The 14,466-nt window shown below is 48.8% G+C and overlaps 6 protein-coding genes across 6 annotated transcripts in view; 2 read left to right on the plus strand and 4 right to left on the minus strand.

The window, feature by feature from the left end:
* Positions 1 to 298: 298 nt before the first annotated feature.
* Positions 299 to 1,541, plus strand: C922_04881 (hypothetical protein; the record flags this gene model as incomplete). Its single annotated transcript, XM_008820455.1, has 2 exons — positions 299 to 423; positions 704 to 1,541. The coding sequence occupies 2 exons, from the start codon at positions 299 to 301 to the stop codon at positions 1,539 to 1,541; spliced, it is 963 nt and encodes a 320-aa protein (XP_008818677.1).
* Positions 1,542 to 2,541: 1,000 nt separating this feature from the next.
* On the plus strand, positions 2,542 to 3,336 carry C922_04882 (hypothetical protein; the record flags this gene model as incomplete). Its single annotated transcript, XM_008820456.1, has 1 exon — positions 2,542 to 3,336. One exon carries the CDS (start codon positions 2,542 to 2,544, stop codon positions 3,334 to 3,336), a length of 795 nt encoding a protein of 264 aa, XP_008818678.1.
* Positions 3,337 to 3,808: 472 nt separating this feature from the next.
* Positions 3,809 to 7,297, minus strand: C922_04883 (hypothetical protein; the record flags this gene model as incomplete). Its single annotated transcript, XM_008820457.1, has 3 exons — positions 3,809 to 4,200; positions 4,345 to 6,849; positions 7,081 to 7,297. 3 exons carry the CDS (start codon positions 7,295 to 7,297, stop codon positions 3,809 to 3,811), a joined length of 3,114 nt encoding a protein of 1,037 aa, XP_008818679.1.
* Positions 7,298 to 8,618: 1,321 nt separating this feature from the next.
* On the minus strand, positions 8,619 to 9,356 carry C922_04884 (hypothetical protein; the record flags this gene model as incomplete). Its single annotated transcript, XM_008820458.1, has 1 exon — positions 8,619 to 9,356. One exon carries the CDS (start codon positions 9,354 to 9,356, stop codon positions 8,619 to 8,621), a length of 738 nt encoding a protein of 245 aa, XP_008818680.1.
* Positions 9,357 to 10,111: 755 nt separating this feature from the next.
* C922_04885 (hypothetical protein) lies at positions 10,112 to 10,878 on the minus strand (the record flags this gene model as incomplete). The annotated part of the gene is made up of 4 exons (XM_008820459.1): positions 10,112 to 10,250; positions 10,415 to 10,532; positions 10,685 to 10,759; positions 10,869 to 10,878. The coding sequence occupies 4 exons, from the start codon at positions 10,876 to 10,878 to the stop codon at positions 10,112 to 10,114; spliced, it is 342 nt and encodes a 113-aa protein (XP_008818681.1).
* A 1,205-nt stretch (positions 10,879 to 12,083) lies between these two features.
* Positions 12,084 to 14,466, minus strand: part of C922_04886 (hypothetical protein) — a gene marked incomplete at both ends in the record, with an annotated part of 2,755 nt that continues 372 nt past the window's right edge. The window contains 10 exons of the mRNA XM_008820460.1: positions 12,084 to 12,158; positions 12,273 to 12,326; positions 12,496 to 12,549; positions 12,694 to 12,764; positions 12,909 to 13,088; positions 13,207 to 13,470; positions 13,510 to 13,581; positions 13,679 to 13,734; positions 13,853 to 13,923; positions 14,117 to 14,248. Coding sequence (XP_008818682.1) covers positions 12,084 to 12,158; positions 12,273 to 12,326; positions 12,496 to 12,549; positions 12,694 to 12,764; positions 12,909 to 13,088; positions 13,207 to 13,470; positions 13,510 to 13,581; positions 13,679 to 13,734; positions 13,853 to 13,923; positions 14,117 to 14,248 — 1,029 coding nt within the window. The remainder of the gene's footprint in view (positions 12,159 to 12,272; positions 12,327 to 12,495; positions 12,550 to 12,693; positions 12,765 to 12,908; positions 13,089 to 13,206; positions 13,471 to 13,509; positions 13,582 to 13,678; positions 13,735 to 13,852; positions 13,924 to 14,116; positions 14,249 to 14,466) is intronic.

Consider the following 14,466-nt stretch of genomic DNA (forward strand, 5'->3'; position numbering starts at 1 on the left):
TTTTTTTCCGACTTGGTGTGCCCCTTCACCCTTGGCCAAGCTGAGTGAACGCGGCGGACGCGCGTCTAGAAGTGGAACCCGCCGCGGAGGAGTCACTTCCACGGGGAAAACTACCCCCTCGAGGAAGGATCGCGGAGGCAGGCGGACAGGAAGGAAGGCGAGAAGAAAGCCAAGCAGGAATCCGAGAAAATCGCCCAAACGGCAGTTGAGAAACAGGCGAACAACTTCGCTAAGGACGGTTAACAAACCGCTGAGCTACGCTAACAGGACCAGGCCACCGGACTTGATGATAAGCAACATGGTGATCAAAACGAACGACTCTGGATACTTCCGCATCCTGGGAGACATTCGCAACTACCCCACGCAGCCCGCCTTCAGGATCGAAGATGTTTTTCCCTTCTGCGCTTGGATCAGCTTCCAGTGGTAGGTCGACGGGGGGCAGCTCGATGAGCGGCAGAAGGGAAGCAGCGGCGAAGCAGCGGCGAAGCAGACGTGGTGGAGAGGTGGCGAAGCAATGATGCTAGGCCCGATAAGAGGCGCATCCGAAACAGTTGACAGCTTCAAATCTTCACCGCTTCAACTGTAGGCCACTTCGAATCTACACTACTCCAAATCTACACTACTCCAAATCTACACTACTTCAAATCTACACTACTTCAAATCTTCACCGCTTCTTCCACTCTTTATCGCTTCCCCCTCGCAGGGAGCGCAACTTCAAGCCGTTCGGATTCATTCAGCTGGTGCACGGCAAGTTTCTGGCGTGCCCCCTCATCGTGCTGCTCTACCTCCTCATGTGCAAATACGGTCCCGCCGGAATGAAAAACAGAAAGGAATTCGATCTGCGCAGAGTAGTCTTCCTATGGAATGTCCTGTTGTCCTTCTTCAACCTAATCGTCGTAGTGAAGCTAACCCCAGTTCTGATCTATGCCATTTCGAAGTACACCTTCACCGGGTTGCTGATCATCCCCCCTATATATACCAACGCCTTTGGCACCTCCGGTCTGTGGGTCTGTCTCTTTATCCTGTCAAAATTCGTTGAGCTAGCAGACACGCTATTCTTAATATTGAGAAAAAAGAGAATCACTCTCTTGCACTGGTTCCATCACTCAAGCGTCCTTCTATACACATGGCACACTTACTATGCCGAAGTACCCGCAGGATTCACCTTCATCATTATTAACGCAATTGTACACACCATTATGTATACCTACTATGCGATGACCACTGTGAGGAGGAAGCCCTTATGTTGGAATATCTTGGTTACCTTGCTTCAGATTTTACAGATGCTCTTAGGCATCCTCCTCACACTTTACTGTCTCTACATAACGTACAATTACAAATTCAACACCTACTGGCACCTCCGAGTCATTCGAAAAATGCAGCACAAGTTTACCTTCGATTATGGCCATTACGTGTGCAGGAGGAATGTCGCTTACGCGGTCGTTATGTACACGTCGTATTTGCTCCTTTTCGGGAAATACTTCTACGACCGCTACGTATGCGCGGGGCTGAAGCACGTCGAGAAGGAGAAGCCGGCCTGAGGGGAGCGGCCTCCCAGCAGGCCACCGAGCTAGTCATTGCGCTAGTCGATGTGCTAATCGATGCTCTCGCCAATGCGCCATCACAACTTTTTTTTTTTTTTGCAAAAAAGGCACAACCTAAAGGGAGGTATTAACAGCGGGGTGATTGCTACAGGGGGGGAGCTACTCTTAAGCAGTGACCCTTTACGGGAACACGTTAAAGGCGACGGGGCTAGGGAGGGGCGTCCCCCACAAATGTTTCCTGCCTCAGGAGGAGAACCATCCCAAACGTGTAGGCATGCACGTTACGTACAACTCATCTGTGCGGAGGTGTGCCCGTCAGGGGGGACTTCCCACTGCGCGCAATCACAGCGGCTGCCGCTTCGTATCAAAGTATGACCCACATTGGTAACAACGCTACGTGCATCCCTGGAGCGGCCACTTCTAATCCGACCAACGTTCGTTGCGACGAGCAAAACGAGAGGAAAAACGTGCAATGTGGTGTGGTCTCCACGCGGGGAAGGTTGATACCCCAGAGAGGGACCAGCAAAAGGCAGTGGGTGCATGGGCGAAACGGTGCATCAAAACATCGGTGGTGCGGCAAAACGGGGGGGGGCGACGAACAGCACCAACCAAGATAGAAAAAGTTTTATCAAAAAGAGGCAGAGCGAGGACGACGTGTAAGGGGTACACTTCCCATTAGGCAGCAAAGCCCTCTCCTAACCACAGCTGCGTTGGCCCTGCAACGTAATGTGAAACATAGTCCAAACCGTGGAAGGCTGCCATCTGTTCCTGTGAAGGCTTGTCCGCCAGGGACCCATTCAGTTCGCCTATGGTTAAGCCCCTTTGGCGTTGAGGAGAGCCCCTCCCCGCCCTGAAGGAGGCATACCGTGCGCATATACGTACGTACCCCTTACCAGTGCAACCACCATCCGAAGCGCTCCTGAGCGGAACAAATGGGACAGAGCCGTCGCTTCCCCACCGAAGGGAACAGCGGCCGATCCTCCATTCCGTAGAAGAGATGCTCACGTCCAGCGGCACGCCCACGGCCGGCCAAGGGGGGCAGGTGAGCCCGGACAACCCGATCACCCCGGTCAACCCAGCCAATGCAGCTACCCCCGCCGACGCCGCTACCCCCGCTAATGTCGCCAACCTCGGCGGGCGGGAGGGGAAGTCCGAGTGGCTGGTATATCCCCAAACCAACTACGAATTTAACATTGTTGAAAAACTAAAAAGTAAATTCATCATGGATATGGACAAATGCAAGAAACGGATAAACGCATATAATGAAAATGGCATCCGAAACTCAGCATTGGCAATTATCCTATGTCACAGATATGAGTACCCACACCTTCTTCTGTTACAGAATATAGAGAATCAGACATACTACCTTCTAAGTGGTAAGTACAGATCGTGGGAGAAGCCCAGGGAAGTACTAAAAAGGAAGCTACAAAAGTATATAAATCAGATTAAGGACATGCATTTCTCGACTAGCCATCTGAATTCGGAAGAGAAAGAACAAGAAGACCCCATCGAGATTGGAGAATTCCTAGGTGAATGGTGGAAGACACAATTTAACTCCGTCTACCTTCCCTACTTACCTGCTCATATAACGAGACCGAAGGAGTACATACGACTATATCAAGTTACGCTGACTTCTAGATGCATTTTTCATTTGCCTCCAGGGTTTACTCTGAAAGCTTTGCCCCTCTTCGACCTGGGTTGCTGCGGAGTGGCTATTGGCGGCCTCACCAGTGTCCTCTCCCGCTTTAAGCTCCACTGCATGGTGCCGCAGGAGGAGGGCCAGGAAGAATAAAAAAAAAGCGGAAAGGAAAGAAGAAGGAGAAACCGGGGAAAGAAAAGGGGAAAGAAAAAGTGGAGAGTCCACTCGGTGGGGAACCACCAAAATGATGATAACATGCAAGTGGTTCCGCACTACTAGTTATCTTACTTTTATGTTACGTTATTGTAACTTATTTCATTTTGCTTTATTTTGTTTTATTTTGTCTTATTTTATTTTTTCCCATCCAACGTCGCTGCTGTGTGTCTGCTTAGCGGTGCCACCAAAGTGGGTGTTTAAAAAAAAAGTTTGTAGAAAGCGCCCCTCATTGAGGAGCGCAACGCCGATGCAACGAGACAAAATTGCGCCACGCGAACGATTTTCACCTGCACAGTTCAGGCAAATCGGCCCACCGACACGCGGGGAAAACGGTGCAGGTCAAAATAGTTGGCCTGAGGCCTAACGGTAACTCAGCAGAGACAGCAAAGGGCCCCTTCACACACACCCCTTATCCCTTCACTATCTGAACGGCCAGGATGCTGACCTGCGCCCGCGCGCAGGCGCTCTCCCCGCCGAGGCAAGTGGACGTGAAGACGAGGGACCTGTTCGTCACCTGGACGCTCTCCGTGGCGACAAACACCTCGTCACGTCCAAGTTCTACCCCCTTTATGATGGGAATGCCATTCACTTCGACAAAGGCCTTCTGCTTCTCAGGGGATGTCTTATTCCCCACTAGCACCTGCACCGAGTAGGTGCCATTTTCGTGTGTCTGAAACTTCCAGAAGTTGGCCTGGCAGTTCAGTTCGGAAATACAATTTTGGCTAGCTGAGGCAGGGGGAAATTCGATCCCACCGGAGGAGAGCCCCGCGAATGGGGAGTTCCCCTTGAGGGAGATCGATTCTGCTAGCGGTGGGGAAGTAGAAGAAGACGAAGTAGAACTAACAGAAGAAGTAGAGGTAGAGGAAGACGAAGTAGAGGTAGGGGAAGACGAAGTAGAGGTAGGGGAAGACGAAGTAGACCGCACTGCCTCCTTCCATCCGTAACCAAAGCTCCCGTAGTCGGTGAACTCTCTCCCCGAGTCGACTAAGAACCCGTTCGGTAAAGCAAAATTGTCACTTGACTTAAACACGACGGAGTAGCTACTCGGAGTGCTCCCTCCGTAGGACCCGTTGGAACCACCCCGAGTGGGGAACGCACGGGAGAGGGAAAATGAGAAATCCGAGTTACCGCTTCGACTGAGAGACATGACATTATTCTGCAACGTTCCGACGAAGTTTGCCTGACCAGAATTCACTACAATTAGGAAGTGGCAGCTGTCTTTCTCATCACGGTTGCATACCCCTGCGTGTATCGCCGCCTTACATATAGCTGAATCGGTCGAGTAAAATTCGGACCCGTAAGCAACTTCCTTATCGACGTTCTCCAAACAGTTAGGATGACAAATGGCAAGTACTTTGTTCCCCTTCATCAAAGGCATAACATCTGGCATCGTATTTAACGTGCTTCCACACTGGGTTATGTCTATCACTGCATGATGAGTCATATAATCGTCTTCCATCAGGTCGCATCTGCTTCCAATTAATTCGAAAGAACCCCCTGTGTTATTCATATTTTCATTTCCTCTTTCAAACATGTCCCTCACTTCTATCTTCACCGATGTAGTAATGATTGGATGTTCTAACCGAGTCGTATTATGGTCCATATTGTTTGTGTGCAGGATTGGTAGGACTAGCTCCTCATCATCATCAAAATGGAGAGCCACTTCCGACGGCCAAGTCAGCATGTCATCTCTGGGCTTAAACTTAAACTTACTAATCTGTACAGGCTTCTTAAAGTAGATCTTTATAAACTGACCTATAGATCCATTGGAACTCCTCCACGTGTGATTCTTCTTATCTCTATGATACGTGCTCAATCCAGCTAGGCAGTCAAATTCAGGAGATAGACTACTCGATGCGGTACACTCTTTAAACGCCTCATTCTGTGGGTTCGACAATACCTCCTCATCCCCCGGACAGATTGTTGGTAAGATTTTCCTCCCTTGTGACATAATCCAAAAGGGAACTCCAACAAGGACATCAAATCTTAAGACCGTCTCATTCCTCAGAGGAATGAACTTGAGCTTAAACATCTTCTTCTCCTTTGTTACATTTTGAACCACTTCCACCGTGTCGTCGTCCGTGTCGAATGCTCTCCACGTCGTTCCATCTTTGGACGGACTCAGGGGGAAGATCTCCCCTACCGGTGCAGCGATGTAGATATTGCAACCCGTGTTCATAGATACAGAGAAGTGTGAAAAATGGGGTCTAAAATTCGTCTTCAGCAGATGCAAACCGACGTACTTACTCGGTATGCTGCTGATCACCCAGTTGGCATCGTCCATAAAGACGGGCTCTTCTTTGTTCACTACTCCGATGTCGAAGAGGTCTGCATCCAGTGCGGAGAACCTCACGGGAGGGACCACATTATCCTGGAATAGGTAGCTACTCTGAATGGGCTGCCTATCCATTCTGCTGGACTGCCAAAATAATGCGAAGGAGGTCGCTGAGGAGGTTTCGTCCTTTTGGCCGCGATCCCCATGTGGAGAGGACCCCCCATTCTCGTAATTCAAGTGAGACGAGTGGGACACTTCTAAGATGAACCTACTCTTTTCTCCCCCGACCAGCTCGATTGGCTTGGACACCTTCACTACGTTGCTCGGTTCGTCATTCATTTGGACTAACGTAGAGACGACTCCCCCATGGAGATCCAGCAAGGAAGCCTTCCCTCCCCCTGGTAACTCCAATGAGGACTGGTCCCCTCTACTAAACGTCTGTGTCGGCTCCATTCCTCCTCTCCCTTCTTTTCTACCTGATTCCGCAAACCCGTGTGAGAGGACAACCTTCCCGTTTAATAGCAGCCTCGCGTAGCAGTTCGTCTCGATTGTAAAGGTGTACAACCCATTGTGTGGAATCATTAGGTACCCCTCATATCGGAGGGAGTATCTGTAGGGAGATATCATCTCCAATGGTCCTCTATTGCTGAAGGCAAAGTTGATTTTCTTCTCCATTTTACTCTCCACTGGGATTCCTTCTAAGAAGGGGTTATTAAAGTAGGACACTTTGAGCCCATCACTGTGCGGTTCCTTTTCATACCCATCAAGATGCTCACAGTTGTGTTCTGCATCTATGAATCCATTACTTTCTCGTTTCATCTCCATCTGTACTTTATCCATTATATTTTTCGTTGCGTCTAAATCGGTAGCGTTTTCTTCAATTCGCTTTAGAGATTCTACACTGGTCTCAACCCACTGGTTTATTTTTCCTATTCTGGAGGCTACCACTTGGTGCTTGCTTCCACACACGGAGTCATATTTTTGTAACATACTATGCACTCGGCTGTTCAGCACGTGCAATCTCTCTTTCAATCGATCTGCCTCGATAGACTTATCTTCGAAAACCTTCTTCGCATGAAGCCTCAGCTTGTTGTAGTTCACTTCATTCGCACAGTAGTCCCAGTCACGGGACCCCTTCCCCAGTAGCTGCACTTCCACGTAACACCATTCTCTCCCTGCAGGGTTGGTTTTGTAGGGGGTAGTCAAAGTGAAGGGATGAGAATGTAAAAAAAGGGGCAAGTTTACGGTGAGAAGTACTAGCTCTACACGAGGAGCTGCTCTCCTGTGCCTCTTTCCCCCCTGTACAGTGACGCGTGTGGTGGTGGTATGTTTCCCACGCTTAACCACACTTCCCTCTCCACTGCCGCTCCACTACACCCTGGGGGCGCTCTGCACTCTACACAAACCGCTAGTCCCGTCAGGAGAAGTCGCGCTGGTACAGTCCGTGTATGTCTGGTCGTCGTGCAGGAAGGCAGCAGCGCATAGCCTCCCGTCCAGCGTCTTCCTGTGCTGCTGCCTAAACTCTGTTATCCTCTCCAGTCCACTTTCGGGATCCCTCCCAAGGACGCAGATGCCCTTCAGCACGCAGAAACAAAACAGGGCCAAATACGTGGTCTTTGCCATTCTTCCTCCTTTGGGGTGCATGGAATGCAGTCACCGATGTCCTCTGCACTTGGCTGTTCGCAAGGAGGGACAAGAAATCGGCAAAGCGGTCTTACACCTGCAGTTGCGTTGTCGTTATCGCCTTCTCCTGTGGGACGGCGAAAAGACGCGACAAAAAAAAAGGAAAAAAAGAAGAAAAAGAACAAAAAAAAAAAACAAAACAAAACAAAACAAAACAACAAGTCGAAACGAGAACCTCAGCTTTGTGGCGGTTCGTCGCAGGTGTTTCTTCCAAATGTGCACAGGTCGTCGTTTTAATAAATGAGTTAGACAGAAATGCGAACTCGATGGAACTTCAGTTTGAAGAGGGGCAGCGGAGAAGGAGAAGCCGCGGTGAAGTAGAAGTAGCAATGAAAGCGAAGCAGCAATGAACACGCTACGATGACGTGCAAGGCCGATCAGCCCAGCACCACTGACCTTCCCCTTGAATGTTTACTTCCTGCAGTTGCTCACTTCCCGGCTTGGTGGCAGCTGTATGTACACCACAGCGCAGCCAGGAAAAAAAAAAATAAAACGAAGAAATAAGAGGAACGAATAAGAGGAACAAATAAAAGGAACAAATAGAAGGAACAAATAAATAAAAGAAGCACCTGGGAGTGCCCCCCACCCGCAAGGTCCTTTAAACCTGGCTACTCTTCCACTTCCTATCGGGTCAAGCTTACCCAACTTCCAGTGACACAATAAAAGGTGCGCTTTCACTGCTTGAAAGTTACTTCCCTTGTCCATCCTCCCACCCCTTTACCTCATGATGGACACACATTGGTGGTGCATAGAAGCCGCTTCCAATTTTTTGTTCAAATTTTGTTTCCTTTAAAGGCGAAGGGAGTATAATACTCCGTTGGGGTTACTTCTCATGCCGCGTCGGCTCGAAAAAAAAAAAAAAAAAAAAAAAGGGGCGACGCGCTGGTGTGGAGGCGTAATTAAAAAAGACACTTCAGACAAGCTGCCTGGCCAGGATGAACAACACAGGTGTGCACATACAGGTAGCCGCGGAAGAAAAGAGGGGGAAAAAAATCAGGTACACATGGACGCACGTAGCTACAAATGCGCGTGTCGCCCGGTTGGGTCAGACGGCGGTGAAGTTAAATCAACCGCGACGGATGAATAAAGCCATGCAAGGGGACGGGATGGGGGAAAGGGAACACGCCAGGCTGGGCGTTGTGTGTCTTACTCGCTACCCCTTTAAAAGCAGCGCTACGCGCGGGGTGCAAGCAACAAATTCCCGCGCCAGAGTCACTCCCGGGCGTGAGGTTTTCCCCCCCCTTCCTAACTTCTATGCTCCTCAGAGGGGCTGCTCCTGCGGAGCGGAGTCCTGGTCAAAGTTGAAGACGGTCTTCACCTGGCCGTCGTCGTAATACTTGGTGACCTCGTAGGGCTTGAATTGTTCATCGGGGTCTCCACACTCGCAGGGGTCGACTCTCGTGACAAAGGCATTGCACCACTCGGAGTTGCCTTCCCCCTTTGTCCTTCGTCGAAATACATTGGGAGAGGTCTTTATGGGAATAGATTGAAACGCGCTGTTGTATGCGAAGAGAGCATTGGACACAGCCACCACTCCGGGGTCCATTCCTTGTCCTACGTCCTGTGGACAGTACGGAGCTCCATCTACAAAAATCAATGGGGCGTTGTTCATTTGAGGCCCAGCTAATCCAGTCTGCATCATATTCACGTTTGCATACTCATCTGGTCCGTACTGGGATGGATCGTTTCCACCGCTGCCACTATGGATCATATTCATGCTGAGTAAGGAGGGTCGTCCCCCCCCTCCATGTGCATAGGAGCTTGTACTTATCGGTTCTGCTTCGAAAATGTTTTCCTGTGACATAGCCATCTTGGAAGTGGTGCAGTCGTGTGTCGTCTCGTGGAACTCAGGGATTATGCTGGTGGAGCAGGTGAGGCTATTCTTCGAGTTGATGTGTTTCTGCGGTGGGACGACGCTTTTGCACGCGAGGAAGTTTACTTGGGTCAGATTTCCCCTAGGGTCGAACTTGTACCTTTTGGGGGCTGCGGAGGAGAGCATCTAAGAGGGGCGGTAGCCGTGAAGCGGTGAAGCGAAGCGGTGAAGCGAAGCGGTGATGCAGTCAGGAGGTTTCACCGTTTCACGGTTTAGCAGTTCGGCCGTTTCGCAGCTTAGCGTTTCTAAGGATGCGAGACGGGGGCAAAAACGAAGGGAACAACTAGCCAACCAGAAATGAAGCAGTTAAAAAAAAAAAACACAAACAGAAAAAGAAACAGAAACGGACGGAAAAATGTTTTGCGTAAAGACGATTAACACAATGCCGCTTAGCAGAACGAAAAAAATATAAACAACGGGGTAGTAATAAACAAGAAAAAAGAAAAAAAAAAAAAGAAAAAAAAGAAAAAAAAAAAGAACAAAACAGAACAAAAGAAAACGCACGTTAGCAGTACGCACAAATTACACGCTCACATGTGTGTGCGAATGTGTTGCTGTTTCTACAACGGTGGCCGCGAAGATTTGTTTTGTTTTTTTTTATGTCCCATTTTGTGTACATTCGTGGTGTTGTGTGAAATAGCGCTGGGTGGGAAAGTAACAAAATAAAGGGGCAGAACAAAGCGGAAGGAAATCGAGAAAAGTCAGATACCAACTGGGAAACGCGGGGGGGACGTGAGAATTGTAAAACCTCACAACGCGGGGTTTATTTTTATTTTATTTTTTTTTTGTAACAAACCTTGGAATAGTAGTGCCAATAAAAGGAAAAAAAAAAAAAAAAAAAGCAGTTTGGCTATTAGCTGTTTGGCTATTTAGCTGTTTGGCTATTTAGCTGTTTGGCCTTTTGGCTGTTTGGCCGTTTGGCTGTTTGGCGGTTTCCCTATTTCACCGTTTGACTGCTCGATCGCGTTGGTGCTTGTGACGGGCTGTAAGGGCACAGACTGCTCGAAGAGGTCAGCGCTACTGCGGGGGAAGAGGTGGACGAGGGAAGTGGACCCATGAAGGGGGTGTGCGTGCATGTGTGTATAACACGCTAATGGGTTGTCACGAGGACCATCACGGTGACTGCCACGGGGACCATCGCTGTGCCCCAGTCAAGGGAACCCCCACACCCATGACATATTTACCCGCCCAACAACATGTAGCGTGTCACCCAGTCGGTCCTCTTCAAACGAAAGCAGCGCCAGTCGTCCCTTTGGCACCTCACAGGGAGGGTGTTTCTAAATGGGGAATTGGGAACAACACCTAAGCGGGGAAAAAAAAAAAAAAAGAGAAAACATAAAAAATGGAGGAACAACAAAACAGAAAACATAAAAAAATGGAGGAACAAAAAGGAAGAAAAAACAAATACAAGTGGAAGACTGCGCGAAGTGACCAACCCGTACGATGGTACACACCTTCCTCGATTGGCCTCTTCGCCGAGTCACTATCTCGATGCTGTCGCAGCTTGGGGGGATGAAATGACAAAACGGCTGATAAGGGGGGAGGGAAGATGGCTTGAATTTCTCACACCAGGGAAATTCTTAAAAAAAAAAAAAGAAATTCACCCCTGTCAGTTTCCCCTGCAGAATGTATAGAAACCTTTCTGCATTTTCAATTTTGTGTGAACCAAAGGGGAAAGGTTCCCTACCGGTGAGTTATGTATAAAGGGAGGAAAATATTGTGGACGTATGGACAGTCACGTTGAATGCGTTACAAAGGTTTTAGTGTGCTCCAGTCGGCTTCCCTTCCAACGTTTAGGCACCTCCTTCGGCGTGGGCACGGGGCTTTAGCAAATGTGAGACATAAAGACGAGGGGCACGCGAGGAGCGGGCGCAGGCGCAAGCGCGGGACTTCGGCGGCGGATGCCACACTGTTTTTTTTTTTTTTTTCTTTTTTCACGAAAGGAAGGGGTGAGACGACCATAAAGACGACCCCTCAAAGCAATTGCAGGCGCTGCGAATGTGTGTGCCAGTAGGTACTTCCCATTTTTTGCAGTTCTCATTTTTCTACTCCCCATTTTTTGCAGTTCTCATTTTTCTACTCCCCATTTTTTGCAGTTCCCATTTTTCTACTCCCCATTTTTTGCAGTTCCCATTTTTGTACTTGCCATTTTTCTACTCCCCATTTTTTTCCTTGCCCCTCGCGTGATTAGTCAGCGCCCTGCAGCGAACTTCTCATTCTCCTCCCCAAAATGCATACATCAATTTCGTCAAAATGGTTAACCTCCTTTTGGAGCTCCCCTCCTCCAAGGGGTGAAACCAATTTCGAAGAGTCCCCTGCAAGTGCACATTCAAATGCGCAACAGGTGGGTGCACACGGTTTGCATAAGTCGCCACAGAAGGGGCGACGGACCTGTCCAATCCATGGACTATCCCCCCCGGAACAGCCGAATGCACAGACATTTGCCCCATCTACAACGGATCATTGTAGCCTCACCACAACGTGTCATTGGCACTCCCGCAAACAAACAGGTTTCGCCTTGGCAGAGTCCAACACAATGGACTTCAAAAAAAAAAAAAAAAGAAAAAGAACAAGCTCAAGCGAAAGAGCAGGGAGAAGGACAAGAATACGGAGGTTCCCCCGTTCGTCATTTAAAAATGAACCTTTCGGATGAAGGATTAAAATGGGGTTATTACGCGGTTGGAAAAAAGAAATAAAATAATGTAATAAAATAAAAAAATAAATAAATCACGCTAAACTAAGCTAAGTTCATGTTAAGCTAAACGCGCTGCGCACGGGAGGGGTTTCACATTCCTTTTTTGCATTTTCTTCTTCCCCCCCACACGGGGCGCCAAATGGGGACAATGTGCCCTTTCAGAAGTACTCGTCCTTTTCCTGGTCCACAACTTCGTCGCTCTTGGGGGTTTCCCTCGGGAGCAGCGCGATGATCTGCAAAGAGGAAAAAAGGGGGACCCAAATAGGTAGGTGTACATATGAACACGTCTTCATATATGCAGAGTGACAGGACCTTCCGCGAGAGGCCCCTCCTTCTCTCCCTCTTACGATGAGCTGAATCCCAGCAACGGCTAATCCGACCGACACATTTGACAGGTGACTCTGCAGGGGGGTAGCGGAACGGTAATCGAAAAAAATGCAAAAAAAAAGGAAAAAAAAGAGAGGAAAAAAAAAAAAAAGGGGGAAGAAAAAAAAAAGACAAAATGACACTACTTCCCCATCATATGGTTCAAGAGGAAGAAACAACAGTGCGAAAACAACAGGATCTCACCTTCCAGTGAAAATTGCAAAAAAAATGGCTAAAGCTTGCGTCTTGGCAAAGGCCCTGAAGAGGGTGGAAAGAAACAAACGGGGGGTCATCACCAGTTGCGTATACACACAAAGATGGATATACTCTCCCTCTGTGAGGCCGCTCCGCAGCTGAAGCGATTAGGCCTGCACGAATCGAAAAGGAGGGGAAATGCCTTACCGGCACGACCGACTGGGACCTGTTAAGGATGGAGTACTGAATGTACGGCGCCATGATGGTGTTCAGGCATGCTGAAAAAAGGTGGGAAAAAAAAAAAAAAAAATAAAAAAAAAAGTTGGCGTAGAGATAAGACACAAGGGTAGAGCAGCTGCACACGTGGTGAAAGCTGAACTGGGTCCACCCCCTTTTCGCTTCGCCTCTGTCTTTTCACCAACTTGATAGGACCACCTTAATGGTGAGAACCTTCTCATACGAGCAGCTGTCAGAAAAGGCTCGGTAGAGGAAGCAGTTAAGTATCTTCTCCATCGACTGTATGAGCAGGTAGCTGTTTAGTCCCTTGAAGAAGCCGTTGACTCCGTCGTACAGGTAGGTCAGGTGGACCAGGGCTTTTAGGTCTGCGAGGGGAGGGGGAAAGAAGTGGATGATCGGCGGGGCGGCAGAGGTGGACGATAGATTGGGTCGGAGACCAATCTGGCACTGCCACAGGCAGTGCCCCTCTCTCAGCCGCATTACTGTTCATGAGCGACACCGAATTGTTTTGGAAGACGATCAATTTGGTCGATATGTTCAGGAGGGGGTAGGACAGGACGCAGCTGAGGTATTCGTAAAAGCTGTGGTAAAAGGAGAGGTGGAAATATTTTTTTTTCTTCTTCTTCTTAACGGAGTCGTCATCGTCCCTGACCATATCCATCTGCCGCACAACTTGCAAGTTGATCTCGTCCCCGATGAAGTTGGTCGCGTTTTCGCGGTCATCTTCGAGGTCGTCTCCATGGTCGTCTTCGCAGTCGTCTTCATGATCGTCTCCAGGGTTGCCACCGTCCGCAAATCTGTGTCCGTAGCGGCGAGGTGCCTTCCCCTTGTTGTATGAACCCCTCCGTTGTTCTCTTCCTGCGAGAGGAAGGGGTGGAAGCCGATCTGCATGTGCACATTCGCGCAGACGTGTGATAATCGGCCAAGAACCTCTCACGATCTTCTCTGTCCCTACTCCTTCTGCTCCGAATGACAAAATGTATCTTTTCGAGTAGGTAATAAATGGACTTCCTGCCCGGTAAAAAAAGAGAAAAAAAAAGTGAAAAAAAAAACATATGCGGCACTTCCTCTCCTCTTCATCCTCTTTAAACGTGCAAGGTAAGCAGAATATGCACTTCACGAAATTTACTTCGATATGATGTGAGCCAGCATGGGTATTAACCCCTTGTATAATCCGCTTATTCCCTCATCGTGGTAAATCTGGGGGGGTGGCAGCGGTGTAGCAGTGGTGTAGCAGGTGGGAAGGTGGCCAAATGGGCAGGTGCCCAGAATAGGCGAGGAACGTTATATGAACAGACAAGCATAAACACACACATATGGACCCACATCCCTGTTGCTTCACATAACCCTTCTTTGCCACGCCCAGGGGGGGGATAAAACAACAAAGGAGTACCTGGCGCAAGCTGTTAAAAATGCATATGACGTAAGTCTTTATGTTTAAATTGTTGATGTTGACCAAAGGGCTATACGCGACGTTCTTATCATAATGATTTAAATATTTGTATAGGATGCTTCTGCATTGAATCTACGCGGGGGCAAGAATGGAACCAGGCGGAGAAGCTTATTAACTTGTCACCGCTGCGTTGCGGTGTCGGTCTCGGCAGCTGTCCCTGTTCAGGAGCAGAGCGACGCACACTCCTTTTTTTTTTTTTTACATTATATAAAGGATACGAAATAAAATAGAAAGGAGAAAATCCTATCTCAAACTTTGGCTTCACATCATCTGCCAAATGGGGGGGGGGG

The sequence above is a fragment of the Plasmodium inui genome (assembly GCF_000524495.1).
Source record: "Plasmodium inui San Antonio 1 unplaced genomic scaffold supercont1.31, whole genome shotgun sequence".
In the NCBI taxonomy this organism is placed as follows: Eukaryota; Apicomplexa; class Aconoidasida; order Haemosporida; family Plasmodiidae; genus Plasmodium; species Plasmodium inui.